Below are 19,126 nucleotides of genomic sequence, written 5' to 3'. Positions count from 1 at the left end.
CCCTTACTGGAGGGAGCGAGGAGAGGCTGAAGGAGGCAACTGAACCCCTTACTGGAGGGAGCAAGGAGAGGCTGAAGGAGGCAACTGAACCCCTTACTGGAGGGAGCGAGGGGAAGCTGAAGGAGGCAACTGAAACCCTTACTGGAGGGAGCGAGGGGAGGCTGAAGGAGGCAACTGAAACCCTTACTGGAGGGAGCGAGGGGAGGCTGAAGGAGGCAACTGAAACCCTTACTGGAGGGAGCGAGGGGAGGCTGAAGGAGGCAACTGAAACCCTTACTGGAGGGAGCGAGGGGAGGCTGAAGGAGGCAACTGAAACCCTTACTGGAGGGAGCAAGGGGAGGCTGAAGGAGGCAACTGAAAGCCTTACTGGAGGGAGCGAGGGGAGGCTGAAGGAGGCAACTGAAACCCTTACTGGAGGGAGCGAGGAGACGCTGAAGGAGGCAACTGAACCCCTTACTGGAGGGAGCGAGGAGAGGCTGAAGGAGGCAACTGAAACCCTTACTGGAGGGAGCGAGGAGAGGCTGAAGGAGGCAACTGAACCCCTTAAGCCCCAAAAGTCCACCCATTGTTTTAAACGGCCGAACGCGCACCAAGAGCGCTCTGACGCACGTCAAACTGCCTTGACGCCCGTACTCTCAACCTGTTTCCATTTTGGAGCGTCAAATGAGGTTCCGGCAGCGACCAAAGCGCTCTGAGCTCCCCCCCTCCCCCCTCCCCCCTCCCACTCTGCCCACTTCCATCCCCGTCTGTCTCGCTATGCTCCTCAAACAAATCTCACGGCAGAACAAAAATTAAAAGTTAGAGAAAAAAACAACAACGAACGAAAAATACAAAACTATAATAACTCTGGTGTGTGAGAAAGTGAGCGTGTATGTGCATGGCCATGGGTGGGTGGGTGCAAGCAAGCACACACACACACACAATGCATTGGGAGTTGTTTTCTTAACACCGGGGTGGACTGTGTATTATCTCCAGCCCCGTGATTACTCTGCGACCCTGGAGGCCAAGGATCTGACCTGGGAGCATGATCCCCGAGAAGAGAGAGAGGACAGGGGGAGGGTGGAGGGAGAGAGGGGGGGGGGGGTGGAGAGGGGAGGGGAGGGGAGGGGAGGGGAGGGGAGGGGAGGGGAGAGACAACGAGGAAGCCAAGCAGATGCCAGGGCAATTAAAGCGACCGGGGAATGTGACGAATGCGGTCAATCTGTCAAACCGCCCCTCGAGTCACAATATTACCTCCAAGATATACTGTGGTGCCTGCGGGGGCTTTACAAAGATAAGATGGGGAGAGAGGAGAAGAATGAGCGGGTGGGCAGGAGGTGGGGTGGGGAGGGTCTGTGCCACTCTATCACACCCTCCATCTCAGTGGTTCTCAATGTGGGGTCTGGGGACCACCAGGGGTCCCTGAGGGGGTCCCAGGGGCTCCCCCGGCAAATTGACGAATTGTGCAACTTCAGCGTGATTTCATTGACAAGAAGTTAATGCAATTTCGAGAATGGAGAAGAACGTCTGTTTTGATCATATAGTTTCACTGTTATCTCTCTACCTACAGTACACACAGTCGTGGAATTCTGGACAAAATCATAACGAACAATAAAATATATTCTCGGATTTGGGTCAGAGAGACAGAATCTCATCGGATGGCGGTCTGCGGACTAGATTAGTGATCCTTGACACGAAAACGGTTGAGAGTCCCTGCTCTATCTCTCCCCTCAACACTCTCACACTCCCTATAATTGTCCTTTTCCCCTTCCATTTTCCTTTCAACTCTCCTGCCTCGCCTCCTCTGTCACCAGCCTCGTGGTTGTCCCTCCCCCCGTCTCCTTCCATGTCTCTCAGTCTTCCCCACACATACCTTTTCCTTTCTCTTGAGCCCAGTGGAAGTGTAAACACCTTAGACAAACTGAGGAGGGGAGGGGAGGGGAGAGGGTTTCAAATTGTGGCTGTGTCCGGGAGCCGTCCAGGTTTAGGGATCTTAGCCTCAACCAACAGAGCCTGAGCCACCGAGGAGCTACAATAATAATACGACTGAATACATCCTCCTCATTATCGTCTGCTACTGTCTGCTACACGTCGCAAAGTGGCCTTGCGAAAGTTTCTAAAATAAGGTTTGTCTGAGGACACAACGGAGGCCACACACGAAAACGAAAACCTCCCCGGGAAACATATACACAAGGTTGCCACGTTCACTTGAAAATACGGTATTTACACCCTGTTTTTAGCTGAAATCTGCACTGTAGCAGGCTACATTATCCTTCCCTCAACTTCTTGGAGCAAAACGAGGTTTACACCCTGTTTTTAGCTTAAAATCTTTTATGCTAAAGCTTCTTCTTTTTAAGTTGGTCCCCATGCGCTTCAATTGTTTAGGATAATTCTGCAACAGTGCATTGGAATGGGGGTGAGTAGATAATGACATAATTTTAATTTTTGGGTGAAGTTATCCTTTAACACATATAGACGCTACTCTCACCACCATGGGGCGGCTGTAGCTCAGGAGGTAGAGCGGGTCGTCCACTAATCGCTTTGGATAAAAGAGGCCTGTGGTTCGATTCCCGGGCTCCTCCAGTCTGCATGTCGAAGTGTCCTTGGGCAAGACACTGAACCCCAAATTGCTCCTGATGGTGTGCCAGCACCCTGCGTGGTAGCCTGCCGCCATCGGTGTGTGAATGGGTGAAGGTACCTACTGATTGTAAAGCGCTTTGGATAAAAGCGCTATATAAATGCAGGCCATTTACCATTTACCAATTAGCACTCACCTAGGGTACCACAGGGTTTGTTCTTGTAGGTACAGATGTCATACCTGTAGACAAGAGAGGGAAAGAAACAGAAACCATTCAGTTCAGCCTAGAATATTATGTGCCTATTTCTCTCATGCACTATTTTACATTAGAACACGGCTCTCTTGAATACTCGATTCTGATTGGTCAATCAACAATATTCACCGGTCATTATTTCTCGACAACCGACCGCTGCTGTGCCACACCTGGATTAATCAGTTGATAAGAGCCTTTTGTCAGCAAGACACTACTAATTAGGCCAACCAGTTGCAACTGTGGTGTCTTGTGTGCCAATTACGAATGAAACCGCTTTGTCGTTGAAAACGCTATTAAAAAATATATTTGAATAATTATTTTTGTCAGATTATTGAATGATTTAGTTGTAGGCCGTGTTCTAAGCGGGATAATGTATATTGAGGCGGTGATTACTGGGAAATAATGACCTTCAGGTGAACGAAGGTCGAACGAAGGCTACGCGTCGGGCTCAATCCACCTGTCGGTCATTATTTCCCCCGTAATCACCGCCTCAATATACATTATCCCTTACGTATATTATGTGTATCTTTCTCTCGTGCAGTATTTTACAGTGTATTATGTGTATATTTCTCTCATGCAGTGTTTGACAGTATCTCGTTCCGCTGGTTCTTTGCCATGCCACTCTTTCCACGTTGAATCCCGTCCTCTGGCTGGATATAATCTAACTATAACCTTTAGTGCAACAATAGCCCTAATGAAGCGTGATGCGTTTGGGTTCTAGCGTGCACCTGGCCCCCTCCTCCATCTCTAGCGTGATCCTTTTCTAAATGTCACCCGGCTGACACACGCGGTGCTCCCATATTCAACGTCCAATGAGAGAGCGGCCTCTGAAAGGCATTGGGGTCGCGCTGCGTCCCTCCTGTAACTCAGATACAGGTAATCCAATAGAGAGCGCATGGAGGGACCGCCGTTACACTCTGAGCCCACGTGGCGCTTTAAGAAACACATCTAACATTTCAAATGAATGATCCAATCATTCCTAAAGCTTTTAATCTATTAAAAACCAAGGACACTGCTAATTTAATTTCACCCTCCGAGTCCTTTCCTCTCTCGCTCTCTCTCTCTCTCGCTGTCCCCCCATACACCCCCCCCGCCCCCCTCCATCGTTCTCTCCCTCCTGGTGGACTACTTCCAAACCAATGAGGTATAATCTTGACCTAATTTAGGACATCTATTTGTTTTGATTTATTTCCTTTAATTTCCCCCCTCCGGTGTCTTTTCGAACGTGACGGGCCACATTCCAAACAAGGCACGGCGACCTCAAGACACTATCAAAACAAAGCCTAATAAAGAAGCAAGGCTGCTGTGGAGATCCGCGGTGATCGGATAGTGATGGAGTGGAAGCGGTTGCATTAGTGGTCTCTCTAGTGGAATATACTGCGGAGACAGTGTCTCTGGCTTCCTGTGGGCAACAACAGGCTCCAAAAGCTCCAGTGACTGTGTTCGTCAAATACATAGACTCAATTCATTTCAGAGTTGGGGTGAAATATTAAGTTGGAGTTGGTCTCTTTTGACTCATATTTGCAGTGAGCACCTCAGGTGAAATATTAAAGGTCCCATTCCGTGCAAAAGCTGTTTTTACTTGTAAATGCATATATACTGCTGTCAGCCCTCCCTGTAATGAGTGGTCACACGCTCAGAACTGCCACAGTTGGATTTGTCCCTATCCAGCGTCCCCCTGCAGTCTCCTCCAAGCCACACCCCCAAGCGCTTCGTTTGCCCAGAGGGGAATTGGGACGTCACTAGCTTCCTCCTGCATACTGCGCGGGTCTCTCTCACACAAGCTACCTGCACCATTTAGTCTATAGCCACAAAATTAACACTTCTAGCTGGAGCGACGCCAACTGTACGTGATCCAGCAACTGCAGAGGTGCATTCGGTAAGTCTAGGCATTTTGAGATGTCCTCTTTAGCGTAGTACCGTTAAGTTAACGATAACTCGCAACCTAGCGTGCTGGTCCACAGACGCTAATCTGATTGGCCGCTGGGAGCCTGGGGCGGGCTCTCCCTCAGCGGCCAATGGGAACTGTTAGTTCTGAATATATTATAGAAACAGGCCATTCTTGGGAAGCGACAAGATGAGGAAGTGAGAACTCCGTCACAACAAACGGGGTTGCTATATTTTCGACAGATTAATCCAGAATCATGTTTTATGGACCAGAGACACACGTTTTTAAGAGGTTACAGCTGCACGAATTGGGACCTTTAAGTTGGAGTTGGTCTCTTTTGACTCATATTTGCAGTGAGCACCTCAGGCGCCTAGCGGGAACAATTTCCACACACCTGAAATTTTTATACGTCGAAACGCCTCACAAATTACAATACCAGTAAAAAAAGAAATAAAAAAAAAGAAATTGTTGTCAAAGAGATATATTATGAGCAGCTGTTAAGCAAAATGTTTGCTGATCAAACGAAATAATCATCACATCGTAAAAACGTTTGCACCTTGGATCGCCGGCCCAAAGATGAAATACTCACAAATTAAAAGAAATCTTCTCTGAGCTGAGTGCTCCTAGCATAAACAGTCCCGAAATCATACAGAACCCTTTTAGGTGCATTCCACCATAGCAAGGAATGCCAGACTGTTCCTCCAGACATGCTGGTTAATAAGGGGTTCCTGGGGTCCACCATCAGCTATTTATACTATCTCTAATGTTAGCATCTCTGAGCGCAACCAATGACTCCTCCCCACAGCTTATTATCTCATTATCTCCACCCTTTTTTTCCCCTTGTCTTTTTTTTTTACCTTGTTTAGCCATGTTTTTACTTAACGTTCACACAAGATGCAGAATAGTATTTACTCTAAGTAAGCACTGTGTTGAGGAAACACTCATTGCAGCCACACAGATAAATCCCATAGCCATTGGATCTAGATTCCACTCAAACAGCCTCTTGTTGGACTTAGTGAGCGAAGCTGAACTGAGCGAAGCTGAACTCAACAAGCAAAACAGGAGCTAAGGGAGCTGGAGAATATCAGCTGACAGACACCAAGCAAAAGCGCACTAATGATAGAAAGGCTGTTATGTACAGAGCCCAGAGTCAAAAGCTGTCAATCACAAAGCACGCCATCCTCTCTCCAGACCAAAGCAGTGGAGGAATATGTACTTTAGTTGCTAGGTTATCTGGCCAAAACAGCTCCGGTAACTGCGAAGCCGATTCCAGGTAATGACGGAGGTTTGCTGCTACACGGAAACACCCTTAGCATTAATTGCGGTGTGACAGGTATGCCTGAAACAGCGCCGTTTCTTCTCACAAACTGATGGGGCGTTTGTCCTCATCGGCTTCAACACTGGCAGGTACAGTTTGTGCACCACAATTGGACAGTCGCACCTTGCAGTGCTGTCGCTGGTGGACACTTGTAGTAGTGAACGCACTTACAGCACAGAATCGGCCGCTGAACGCTCACCGCGCGCCCTTTATGCGTCAACACCGCCATAAGTAGCCCCACGACCCATTTGCCTGAAAGTAGAAACGTAGTGCTACAGTGAAAGTAACACCCGGGCGAAACAGCTCGTACTTTCTGAGGCGCGTGAACACGTGCGAAACAAAATGGGGGCCTAAACCCCAAAATGCGAGCCTATACTTACCGAGTGATTAGAACAGCGTTGTCGTGATGAGCCATGCCGTTCTCTGGAATGCTGTTGCCATCTCCGTGATGAGAAAGGATGGACTTCTGCCACTTACAGAAACTGTCTAAAGACTTGTCAGCGTGGTGGTTGATCTCCAGGTTCGGCTGCAAAACACCACACCACACAACACACACTGCAATGCAATGCAATACAATACAATACAATACAATACAATACAATACAATGAGATATGTTGTGATGTGACACGATATGATATGACGCTATATATTACGATAGGAAGCTATACCATAGCATAGCATACTGTCCCATATCACACACTAGGCCTTATTCGATTGACGTCACTCACGTACGGGCACGCCCACCGCCGCCATATCCTCGACATAGCGCTGCAGCTCCTAAGTGACAACCTATGTGAGAGCAGCGTTTATAGGAAGCTAGCCGCCGTTAGCGTTACCTGTATCGTTGCTGTTGTGTTCGGATGGTGACCTGCGTTAGGCATGGCTGTATTAATGACAGCAATAAAGTCCCCGTGGTTTGTTTCTATCTCTACCGTCCACAAACGTGAAGGGAGCGAGACTGAGGCTACGTCAGCACAGGAGAGGTGTGTGGATAGTTGGGAGAGACAGGTGAAACTTTCTGACAGCTCCTCACAGCAAAGTCTGTTCACCTCGTTTTTTCTTTTGTTTATTATTACAGGCATTAACGGCAGCATACAAACAACAACTCTGGGGTTTTTATTGCTGTCGTCACTATCGCTATTTTGTAATGGAACAGAAACGACAATAAGGCCGTTACTATAGTTGTCAGCTGCAGGACGGTATGTCAACAATATGGCGCCGTCCGGGGTTAGCGAATAAGGTCTATACATAAGATTAAAAGAAACAATACAGGAGCAGACAACTTTGAATTCAAGAAGAAATATAAAAGCAGTCGATTTTGTCAATGGAATGAAGCTAAACCTTTAAGAGCATGAGGAGAACATTGTTGTTTCAGTGCAGTGTATCTTTAATCGTATCAGAGGCTAAAAACAAGTCTGTGATGCACTTTGATCAGCATGCAGAAAAAACACAACAATTCAATGCAGCCAGGGAAGCAAACCTGGGTCTCCCATGCAAAACAACAAAGCAACATTCAGCATATAAATACAGCCATATTGGCACCAAGGGGCAGCAATGGAGGAGGAGTTGTCGCAGTAAGAGGAGGAGGAGGAGGAGGAGGAGGAGGAGGAGGAGGAGGAGGAGGAGGAGGAGGAGGAGGAGGAGGAGGAGGAGGAGGAGGAGCAGTGGAAGTCTGCTAAGTGCATTGACTACCATGAGTTGAATAGGTTCAGCTAGAGTAAAGTGATGCATCGCCATACTTAGTTCTCTGATCAATTACAACACAATACAAAACAGTCCATCACTAACACACTAGCTTCACTTCCACCACAGAAATGCTATTGTAGTGATTGTGTAACTCCATCCCATTTGATCCAGCACACAGATTGATAGACTGTCTTTGAGAAATTAAGTTACATTTGCGACTGGACCTGCATCTGTTAGTCTACTTGTAATCATTACTATTTTCTGATTATTACATATACGCACAAGCCTCCCTCTAGTTAAAGCATATTGGACCCAAATGGGCTTCCACTTTATACAGAAAATGAAAACATATTCTCTTATTTGCTGGCTCCGGTCCTACATAAAGAGCCTCTGCAACCCCTCGAAAAACAGATGCCAGACACACACTCTGTTTCTCCCATCACATACACCATACATATGTGTTTCTGCCATCACATACACCATACATATCTGTTTCTCCCATCACATACACCATACATATGTGTTTCTCCCATCACATACACCATACATATGTGTTTCTGCCATCACATACACCATACATATCTGTTTCTCCCATCACATACACCATACATATGTGTTTCTGCCATCACATACACCATACATATGTGTTTCTGCCATCACATACACCATACATATGTGTTTCTGCCATCACATACACCATACATATGTGTTTCTGCCATCACATACACCATACATATGTGTTTCTCCCATCACATACACCATACATGTGTTTCTGCCATCACATACACCATACATATGTACAGTGTATGTTTCTCCCATCACATACACCATACATATGTAGAGTGTATGTTTCTCCCATCACATACACCATACATAATGTAGAGTGTATGTTTCTCCCATCACATACACCATACATATGTAGAGTGTATATTTCTCCCATCACATACCCCATACATATGTAGTCAAGTGTATGTTTCTCCCATCACATACACCATACATATGTAGAGTGTATGTTTCTCCCATCACATACACCATACATATGTGTTTCTGCCATCACATACACCATACATATGTGTTTCTCCCATCACATACACCATACATATGTGTTTCTGCCATCACATACACCATACATGTGTTTCTCCCATCACATACACCATACATATGTGTTTCTGCCATCACATACACCATACATATGTGTTTCTGCCATCACATACACCATACATATGTGTTTCTGCCATCACATACACCATACATATGTGTTTCTGCCATCACATACACCATACATATGTGTTTCTGCCATCACATACACCATACATATGTGTTTCTCCCATCACATACACCATACATGTGTTTCTGCCATCACATACACCATACATATGTACAGTGTATGTTTCTCCCATCACATACACCATACATATGTAGAGTGTATGTTTCTCCCATCACATACACCATACATAATGTAGAGTGTATGTTTCTCCCATCACATACACCATACATATGTAGAGTGTATATTTCTCCCATCACATACCCCATACATATGTAGTCAAGTGTATGTTTCTCCCATCACATACACCATACATATGTAGAGTGTATGTTTCTCCCATCACATACACCATACATATGTAGTCAAGTGTATGTTTCTCCCATCTTTGAGACAATTATGTTTTGATATTGCCAGTTGCCATTTGATTATATGAACAAGTGCACTGTATGTTTAATTTTATGTATCACATGATGTGTCAGGTGACCCCTGCGAGGGTACTTAAGGGGTGTGTCCCTACACTTCATTTATGTCTGAGGAAGGGCTTTGCCCGAAACGTCACACTTTTTTGTGGTCGAATAAATATTTGGGAGCAGCTGCCAGTGTGCGGACTCTATTTTTATTACTCTCCCATCACATACACCATACATATGTACAGTCAAGCGTATGTTTCTCCCATCACATACATACACCATACATACGTACAGTGTATGTTTCTCCCATCACATACACCATACATATGTAGAGTGTATGTTTCTCCCATCACATACACCATACATATGTACAGTGTATGTTTCTCCCATCACATACACCATACATATGTACAGTGTATGTTTCTCCCATCACATACACCATACATATGTAGAGTGTATGTTTCTCCCATCACATACACCATACATATGTACAGTGTATGTTTCTCCCATCACATACACCATACATATGTAGAGTGTATGTTTCTCCCATCACATACACCATACATATGTAGAGTGTATGTTTCTCCCATCACATACACCATACATAATGTAGAGTGTATGTTTCTCCCATCACATACACCATACATATGTAGAGTGTATGTTTCTCCCATCACATACACCATACATATGTAGTCAAGTGTATGTTTCTCCCATCACATACACCATACATATGTACAGTCAAGCGTATGTTTCTCCCATCACATACATACACCATACATATGTACAGTGTATGTTTCTCCCATCACATACACCATACATATGTAGAGTGTATGTTTCTCCCATCACATACACCATACATATGTAGAGTGTATGTTTCTCCCATCACATACACCATACATATGTACAGTGTATGTTTCTCCCATCACATACACCATACATATGTAGAGTGTATGTTTCTCCCATCACATACACCATACATATCTAGAGTGTATGTTTCTCCCATCACATACACCATACATATGTAGTCAAGTGTATGTTTCTCCCATCACATACACCATACATATGTACAGTGTATGTTTCTCCCATCACATACACCATACATATGTACAGTGTATGTTTCTCCCATCACATACACCATACATGTACAGGGTAAGTAAAAATCCTCAATCGGATCTCCCTGAGGAAGGACACCTGAGCCCGTCTCCACTGCAGGCTCTTTCATCTGAAGTGGTGGACATACCTGCTTTCCCCCTCATCTGCAGCAATCACATAAAATCACTCCTACACTTACTACAGGTGTACACTAAAAGCAGGCTTACCATAATAACTACAGTAATAGTGCGCTGACAATTCAAAGGCAAGTATAATTTTCAATGAGCAACAAAACGTATAGTTGTTAGAATTGTTCTTCAAACAGAAACCAGGCTGGTGCGTGGTGTGCTAGATTGTATAATGTTTCTTATGTAATGTCTCCTGTCACTGATAATACCTGTAAACTAATGGATGTGTTGGATATGTACTGTTGTCCTTTTAAATGTTTTTTTTTTTTTTCTTCTTCTTTTAGTCCCTACCCCTCTCCCTCAAGAGGCTTGCCTTTTGTCAGGTCGCCATTGTAAATAAGAATTTGTTCTTAACACGTTCACTGCCATTGACGAGTCAACTCGTCAAGCAGAAACCAACGGTTGACTGCCAATGACGAGTCAACTCGTCACGGTGGGACGTTGATCTAAGCCTTTTACATCTCCTATATAAATATGGGAGCCACCGAACGTGTACAACCCATTCCACCGACCCACTAAGTGGCGACAGTGCTCTCCAGACTAGAAAAAGCCGAGCCAAAACTGCAGGGGAACGCGCGATGAAACCATTCTCATACTGTAAAATGGATTGGCGAAAACGCTTTCGCTTTCGCGCTGGTTGCTGGCGGTGGGGGATTGCAAATTTGCATAATAGATTATGGGTGCAACACACTTTGAAACACGCAGCATAAATATGACCAGAATTGCAAAAGCTTCATCAAAGCTCTCAACCGAAACCCCAAGAAACGAGCGAGCCCATCCAGACTCGCCCAGCGGCCGCCAGCAGACCAGAGCAGCAGCACAGACAGCAGCAACTCGCTTGTGACACGCCCGCTGCAGCCATGGAGAGAGGAGAAGAACACACATGGAGGGAGGAGTTTGAAGGAGAGGGGGGTTTCCTGCTGTTATGGAGGAAATTACTGTTCAAAACTATTGTTTAGATGTCTGACGTCTTACTGATGCCAAAAATGAATGGTTAAAGTGACTGTTCTATCGAATTTCACAAAAAGCTATTTATCTCAGCTTAAATTTTCAGATGCTGAAACCATGCTGTATTCAAGTGCTAATGCCTACATAACTACTAACTCTACAAACTAACTCTTTTAGACAGAGAAAGCACACATTCTATTAGTTCTTTTGAGATATTTTGTGTTCACAAAATCTTAGCAGAAAAGAATCCTCGGCTCTTGAAAGATGAGCCAGAATCCTCAAAAAAAACCTTTGGCAGAAGCTACCTACAGTAAAAAAAAAACGGCTGGCAGTGAATGTGTTAATGACTTGCCTGGTTAAATAAAGGTTAAATAAATAAATAAAATTGTGAGACAGAGAGACACAGAGCTAGGGGTCGCAGTAGGAAGAGAGAGATTTGCTCACCTGATCTTCGGTCAGAACAATCAACCGGGTTACAATAATGTTCACAACATTTCCTAGACTGGCATCACGGTAAAGTTTGGCAACCTGACCTCCAGAAAAGAAGAAAAGACACAAAGTCAGACAAATTGTGTCCATATGTCACAACAGATACTGGTTATTATACATAGTGTTTCTGTACATATCCACTAGCTCAAATGGCCAACAATGGAAAACTTGTACGTTCTATATTGCTACCTATCATTGAAAACAACAACGTAACCAAAAAGTAGGATCAAACTTACAATATTCATTACAGACAAGATGTAGTGCTCGATGTCTTTGCGTCCATGGTAACCGACCATCATTTTATCGGCGACCACGAGGGTTTCCACAAAGCGCTCGGTGCTGACGGAGCGCCTCTGTCTGTGGGTGCTGTTCAGCTGTTCACTGCTGTTCTGGGAGACCGGGGAGGGTGCACTGCTTTTTGTGAGGTCTGCGGATGAGAAGGAAGACAAAGACAGGTTAGTAAGTATAGTCTACTTGTGAATTATGAAATCAAATCTATCTGAAAGACAGTATGTAGGTGGTGTGTGTATGGTAAGATGCAGGACAGTATCTAGATGGTGTGTGTGTGGTAAGATGCAGGACAGTATCTAGATGGTGTGTGTATGGTAAGATGCAGGACAGTATCTAGATGGTTTGTATGGTGAGATGCAGGACAGTATCTAGATGGTGTGTGTATGGTGAGATGCAGGACAGTATCTAGATGGTTTGTGTATGGTGAGATGCAGGACAGTATCTAGATGGTTTGTATGGTGAGATGCAGGACAGTATCTAGATGGTGTGTGTATGGTAAGATGCAGGACAGTATCTAGATGGTTTGTGTATGGTGAGATGCAGGACAGTATCTAGATGGTTTGTATGGTGAGATGCAGGACAGTATCTAGATGGTGTGTGTATGGTAAGATGCAGGACAGTATCTAGATGGTTTGTGTATGGTGAGATGCAGGACAGTATCTAGATGGTTTGTGTATGGTGAGATGCAGGACAGTATCTAGATGGTTTGTATGGTGAGATGCAGGACAGTATCTAGATGGTGTGTGTATGGTAAGATGCAGGACAGTATCTAGATGGTGTGTGTATGGTAAGATGCAGGACAGTATCTAGATGGTTTGTGTATGGTGAAATGCAGGACAGTATCTAGATGGTTTGTGTATGGTGAGATGCAGGACAGTATCTAGATGGTTTGTATGGTGAGATGCAGGACAGTATCTAGATGGTGTGTGTATGGTAAGATGCAGGACAGTATCTAGATGGTTTGTGTATGGTGAGATGCAGGACAGTATCTAGATGGTTTGTGTATGGTGAGATGCAGGACAGTATCTAGATGGTTTGTATGGTGAGATGCAGGACAGTATCTAGATGGTGTGTGTATGGTAAGATGCAGGACAGTATCTAGATGGTTTGTGTATGGTGAGATGCAGGACAGTATCTAGATGGTTTGTATGGTGAGATGCAGGACAGTATCTAGATGGTGTGTGTATGGTAAGATGCAGGACAGTATCTAGATGGTTTGTGTATGGTGAGATGCAGGACAGTATCTAGATGGTTTGTGTATGGTGAGATGCAGGACAGTATCTAGATGGTTTGTATGGTAAGATGCAGGACAGTATCTAGATGGTTTGTATGGTGAGATGCAGGACAGTATCTAGATGGTTTGTATGGTAAGATGCAGGACAGTATCTAGATGGTTTGTGTATGGTGAGATGCAGGACAGTATCTAGATGGTTTGTGTATGGTGAGATGCAGGACAGTATCTAGATGGTTTGTATGGTGAGATGCAGGACAGTATCTAGATGGTGTGTGTATGGTAAGATGCAGGACAGTATCTAGATGGTTTGTGTATGGTGAGATGCAGGACAGTATCTAGATGGTTTGTATGGTGAGATGCAGGACAGTATCTAGATGGTGTGTGTATGGTAAGATGCAGGACAGTATCTAGATGGTTTGTGTATGGTGAGATGCAGGACAGTATCTAGATGGTTTGTGTATGGTGAGATGCAGGACAGTATCTAGATGGTTTGTATGGTAAGATGCAGGACAGTATCTAGATGGTTTGTATGGTGAGATGCAGGACAGTATCTAGATGGTTTGTATGGTAAGATGCAGGACAGTATCTAGATGGTTTGTGTATGGTGAGATGCAGGACAGTATCTAGATGGTTTGTGTATGGTGAGATGCAGGACAGTATCTAGATGGTTTGTATGGTAAGATGCAGGACAGTATCTAGATGGTTTGTATGGTAAGATGCAGGACAGTATCTAGATGGTTTGTGTATGGTGAGATGCAGGACAGTATCTAGATGGTGTGCGTATGGTGAGATGCAGGACAGTATCTAGATGGTTTGTGTATGGTAAGATGCAGGACAGTATATAGATGGTTTGTGTATGGTGAAATGCAGGACAGTATCTAGATGGTGTGCGTATGGTGAGATGCAGGACAGTATCTAGATGGTTTGTGTATGGTGAGATGCAGGACAGTATCTAGATGGTGTGCGTATGGTGAGATGCAGGACAGTATCTAGATGGTTTGTGTATGGTAAGATGCAGGACAGTATATAGATGGTTTGTGTATGGTGAAATGCAGGACAGTATCTAGATGGTGTGCGTATGGTGAGATGCAGGACAGTATCTAGATGGTTTGTGTATGGTAAGATGCACATGGGGAATCTGCCCCTTTGAACCTTGCACCTCAAGCCTTTGCTTTATGACCCAGATGCTCTGGGAAAAGGCTATAAGATGGTACATGTTGGGGCTTGCTGGCTTCCTGGGGATGACAGTCTTTGCTGTTTGTTATAAGACCGTGGCCCAAATACCTAAATATCCACCTGGTTCTTCTCCAATCATATCTCAATAGACAAAGGCTTTGGTGGAGCTGAAGCTTTAGATTCTAAACATGCTTATTGGCTCTATAAATAGCATCGGCGCTTCTATAAAAATACCACAATCTAGATTCAGCCAAACGCTCTTAAGGCCCAAATTATGCTCCATTTGCATACGAAAATAAAAGTTTCAAACGGTGTAAGAAGCGTCACTGGCCACATACTTCCATGCGTCTTTCACGTTGGTATCATGTTAAGCAATACATCCACTAGTGGGCAGTATAGAGTCAAATGTGTGTGTGAGTGTGTGTGTGTGGTACTGCTCCGTTTCATCCGTATCCGTAAGCTTTCAGAAAACGTGCAGAATTATGCATGAACTGAACGCAGAGTGCGGACAGAAGGCTTCGTCTGTATGCGTATCCGTATTTAACGCTGAGCACAATTGGGCCTTTAGACGATGCACATTGCCCTTTTGTGAAAGCTTTCTCTTCCAGGTTGAAAGGTGGCCGTAGCACACAAGAGGCCCGGTCATGTCCACCAGGACCTGGGCCTAGAACCAAACCAGAACTTCCTCTAACCTGCTATGTATAGCTATTCCTTTACGTCAGTCCCACCCACACAGAGTCCAACCCAGATGGAGGTTCACCAACCTGAAATGCCACAGCTGAACTCCTGGCTATGCTCTTGTGGTGAGGGAATGGCAGACATTTTATAAATAACATGTTGCTGTGCTTCTTCCAGGTTCCATTCACTGGAGCTTGTGGAGGAGATGTTCTTTAATGGCTCTATTAAATACTGCTCATCCTCTGTTGTTATGACACCATGCTTGTTGGGGAGGAAAAACAGAACAACGAGAGAAACGGGTTATAAACAGAAGCAAACAATGGTGTTACAATGTGTCACAACTGTGTTACAACTGTGTTACAACTGTGTCACAGCTGAGTCACAATGCATACTTGACAAAGATGCCTTGCAGTATCTTTTTAAACTTGTGTGTGTGTGTTTTACATTGAACCCAGTCATATGAAATTACTTTTGACAAACGCCCTGAGCATTTTTCACTACAGTAATCAACTTGTTTTTCTCACTTTTGAAAATTGTGCACACTTGCAAGCACCGAGATGATTGAAATCTCTTCTCCTCGGCGATAGCCTCTTCCTAGCAGAGTAGTCGTGTTTCAGCGCATACAATTCATATTTCTCTAGGTTGCAGTCAAATGTAAAAAAAAAAAAAAAACACCCCAACACACTCTGAGGCAATTTGATAAATCATGTTAAAACAAGCAATTACACAAAGAACAACATTATAATTACTGGGATCTCAACCAAAGAACATAGCTCTCTGCCCTTGAACACCCCCTTTGTAACGTAAATTGAAAAAGAACTTCAGAATGTGTTTGCAGAAAACACTGGCACGTCGCTCGGCTCTGTAAAACTCACAATGAAAGCAATTAAGGAAATGTCTCACTGGCATTCGCCGATAACAAACGCATTTCTGATGCGAGTGTTAATGGTGTGTGATGTCAAGATATTTAATCCCTCGCCTGATCCATTCAAACTGCACACACACTTTTGTCCATGTTTGGTGCTGTTAGAAAAAAGGGCTAACACTAATTCAATTTATGATACTGCATGTAGGCCTTGCCAGCACATTTGGCTACAAGGGTAATACATGTTTTCTCCACATGGTCCCATTTGCCAACAAGAAACAGGGCCTTCTCCTTGTTTAGAGTTATTCTGAAGGAGGGAGAGCGGTTTTATTCTGAAGGATGGAGGGAGAGCGGTTTTATTCTGAAGGAAGGAGGGAGAACAGTTCTCACATTTCTTACAGTTTTTTTTATTATCAAAGAGATCTAAGGAATAAAACCTTAGACTTGATAATGAGTTGCCTCAGTTCTGTTCGTTTATTGTTTGTTTTTGAAAGGAGCACTAAAAGAAGGACTGATACAGTATACTAGAATTTTCAAACAAATGATGTCAGTGGTTCTCAAAGTGGGGTCCGGGGACCCCCGGGGGTCCTTGAGGGGGTTCCAGGGGGTCCCCGTCAAAAAGGGAGATCATTTGTTTTCACTATAGTTCCATCCATATAAGTGACACAATGAGAGAGATTGTATTGACTATTTTGATCATGGTTTTTTCAAACACTTTCTGTAATAAAGCATCTAAAGGCAACGATCTTATCAGATGGGGTACCCTGGGACGAAGTCTTTTGCTGTGAAACGTTTTGAGAACCACTGGCTTACATCACACATCACGAGAAGGATCCACCAGCGAGCTTTGATGGCAGTCTGGGCAAAATAGAAACGGACACATTTCGTACGCAACACAGAGAGAAAGGCCTTGATGCTTATAGGGTTAGGGTTAGGGTTAGAGAGAAAGGCCTTGATGCTTATCACTAGCAGGCCGGCGAGATGAGGAAGCTCTGCTGATACCATTTCTCTCTGTGAGCATCGCCTTACCCCGAGCTGCCCTCAGCCGCTCGCTGCCAAATGGACAGAGGCCAAGATTCTGTTAAGCAAACTACAATTGGTCTAATCCTTTGGCACGGGGTCTGAAAGATTGTCTGAGGTAAGCAGAGCACAAGCAAGGTATATATTAGTTACTTGACATTAGCTTGGAGGGTTTGTCTGAGGTAAGCAGGGCATTAAAGGAACACTCTGCCCATTTTCAACCAGCGTTGTGTCATTAGAACATCAGTAGTATATCAGAAAACTGTAAACTGTTTTGAAGTCTGTCATTTAATTTGACAGTTATTGAGTGTTAACCAGTGTGGACCAGTGACATCACTGGTCCACAATAACTCAAATGAATAACTCATTAACTCAAATCAACTCTCAATAACTGTCAAACTAGATGAATGATGAATAGTTTGACAGTTATTGAGAGTTGATTTGAGTTAATGAGTTATTAATTTGAGTTAGTGTGGACCAGTGATGTCACTGGTCCACACTTTAACACTCAATAACTGTCAAATGAAATGACAGACTTCAAAACCGTTGACAGTTTTCTGATATACTACTGATGTTCTAATGATACAAAGCTGGTTGAAAATGGGCGGAGTGTTCCTTTAACTCTTTGTGACTCAAACAGCAGTCAGGCAGTATTAACTCTTTGTGACTCAAACAGCAGTCAGGCAGTATTAACTCTTTGTGACTCAAACAGCAGTCAGACAGAGTGAACTACCTCTTTGTGACTCAAACAGCAGTCAGACAGTGTGAACTACCTCTTTGTGACTCAAACAGCAGTCAGTCAGAGTGAACTACCTCTTTGTGACTCAAACAGCAGTCAGTCAGAGTGAACTACCTCTTTGTGACTCAAACAGCAGTCAGTCAGAGTGAACTACCTCTTTGTGACTCAAACAGCAGTCAGTCAGTGTGAACTACCTCTGTGTGACTCAAACAGCAGTCGGACAGTGTGAACTACCTCTTTGTGACTCAAACAGCAGTCAGACAGTGTGAACTACCTCTTTGTGACTCAAACAGCAGTCAGACAGTGTGAACTACCTCTCTGTGACTCAAACAGCAGTCAGAGTGTGAACTACCTCTTTGTGACTCAAACAGCAGTCAGACAGTGTGAACTACCTCTTTGTGACTCAAACAGCAGTCAGACAGTGTGGACTACTCTGTGACTCAAACAGCAGTCAGACAGTGTGAACTACCTCTTTGTGACTCAAACAGCAGTCAGTGTGAACTACTCTGTGACTCAAACAGCAGTCAGACAGTGTGAACTACCTCTTTGTGACTCAAACAGCAGTCAGTGTGAACTAACTCTCTGTGAATCAAACAGCAGTCAGACAGTGTGAACTACCTCTCTGTGACTCAAACAGCAGTCAGACCGTGTGAACTACCTCTTTGTGACTCAAACAGCAGTCAGTGTGAACTACTCTGTGACTCAAACAGCAGTCAGACAGTGTGAACTACCTCTTTGTGACTCAAACAGCAGTCAGTGTGAACTACCTCTTTGTGAATCAAACAGCAGTCAGACAGAGTGAACTACCTCTTTGTGACTCAAACAGCAGTCAGACAGTGTGAACTACTCTGTGACTCAAACAGCAGTCAGACAGTGTGAACTACCTCTTTGTGACTCAAACAGCAGTCAGTCAGAGTGTGAACTACCTCTTTGTGACTCAAACAGCAGTCAGACAGAGTGAACTACCTCTTTGTGACTCAAACATAAGTCAGAGTGTGAACTACCTCTTTGTGACTCAAACAGCAGTCA

The 19,126-nt window shown here is 44.3% G+C and overlaps 1 protein-coding gene across 2 annotated transcripts in view; it reads right to left on the bottom strand.

Annotated features, from left to right (window-relative positions):
• The window catches only part of adamts6 (ADAM metallopeptidase with thrombospondin type 1 motif, 6), a gene marked incomplete at both ends in the record, with an annotated part of 103,102 nt that overhangs the window by 81,967 nt on the left and 2,009 nt on the right, over positions 1-19,126 (bottom strand). Inside the window, 5 exons of one of the 2 annotated variants that reach the window (XM_083641939.1) lie at positions 2,754-2,797; positions 6,397-6,542; positions 12,050-12,133; positions 12,331-12,505; positions 15,556-15,734. In XM_083641939.1, coding sequence (XP_083498065.1) covers positions 2,754-2,797; positions 6,397-6,542; positions 12,050-12,133; positions 12,331-12,505; positions 15,556-15,734 — 628 coding nt within the window. Of the gene's footprint in view, positions 1-2,753; positions 2,798-6,396; positions 6,543-12,049; positions 12,134-12,330; positions 12,522-15,555; positions 15,735-19,126 lie in introns of both variants that reach the window. The other variant, XM_083641938.1, reaches the window with a different exon arrangement.

This window comes from Poromitra crassiceps (assembly GCF_964638095.1).
Source record: "Poromitra crassiceps genome assembly, chromosome: 8".
NCBI lineage: Eukaryota > Metazoa > Chordata > Actinopteri > Beryciformes > Melamphaidae > Poromitra > Poromitra crassiceps.
Note: the sequence above shows the minus strand (reverse complement) of the source record. Positions and strands in the feature narration are given on the sequence as shown.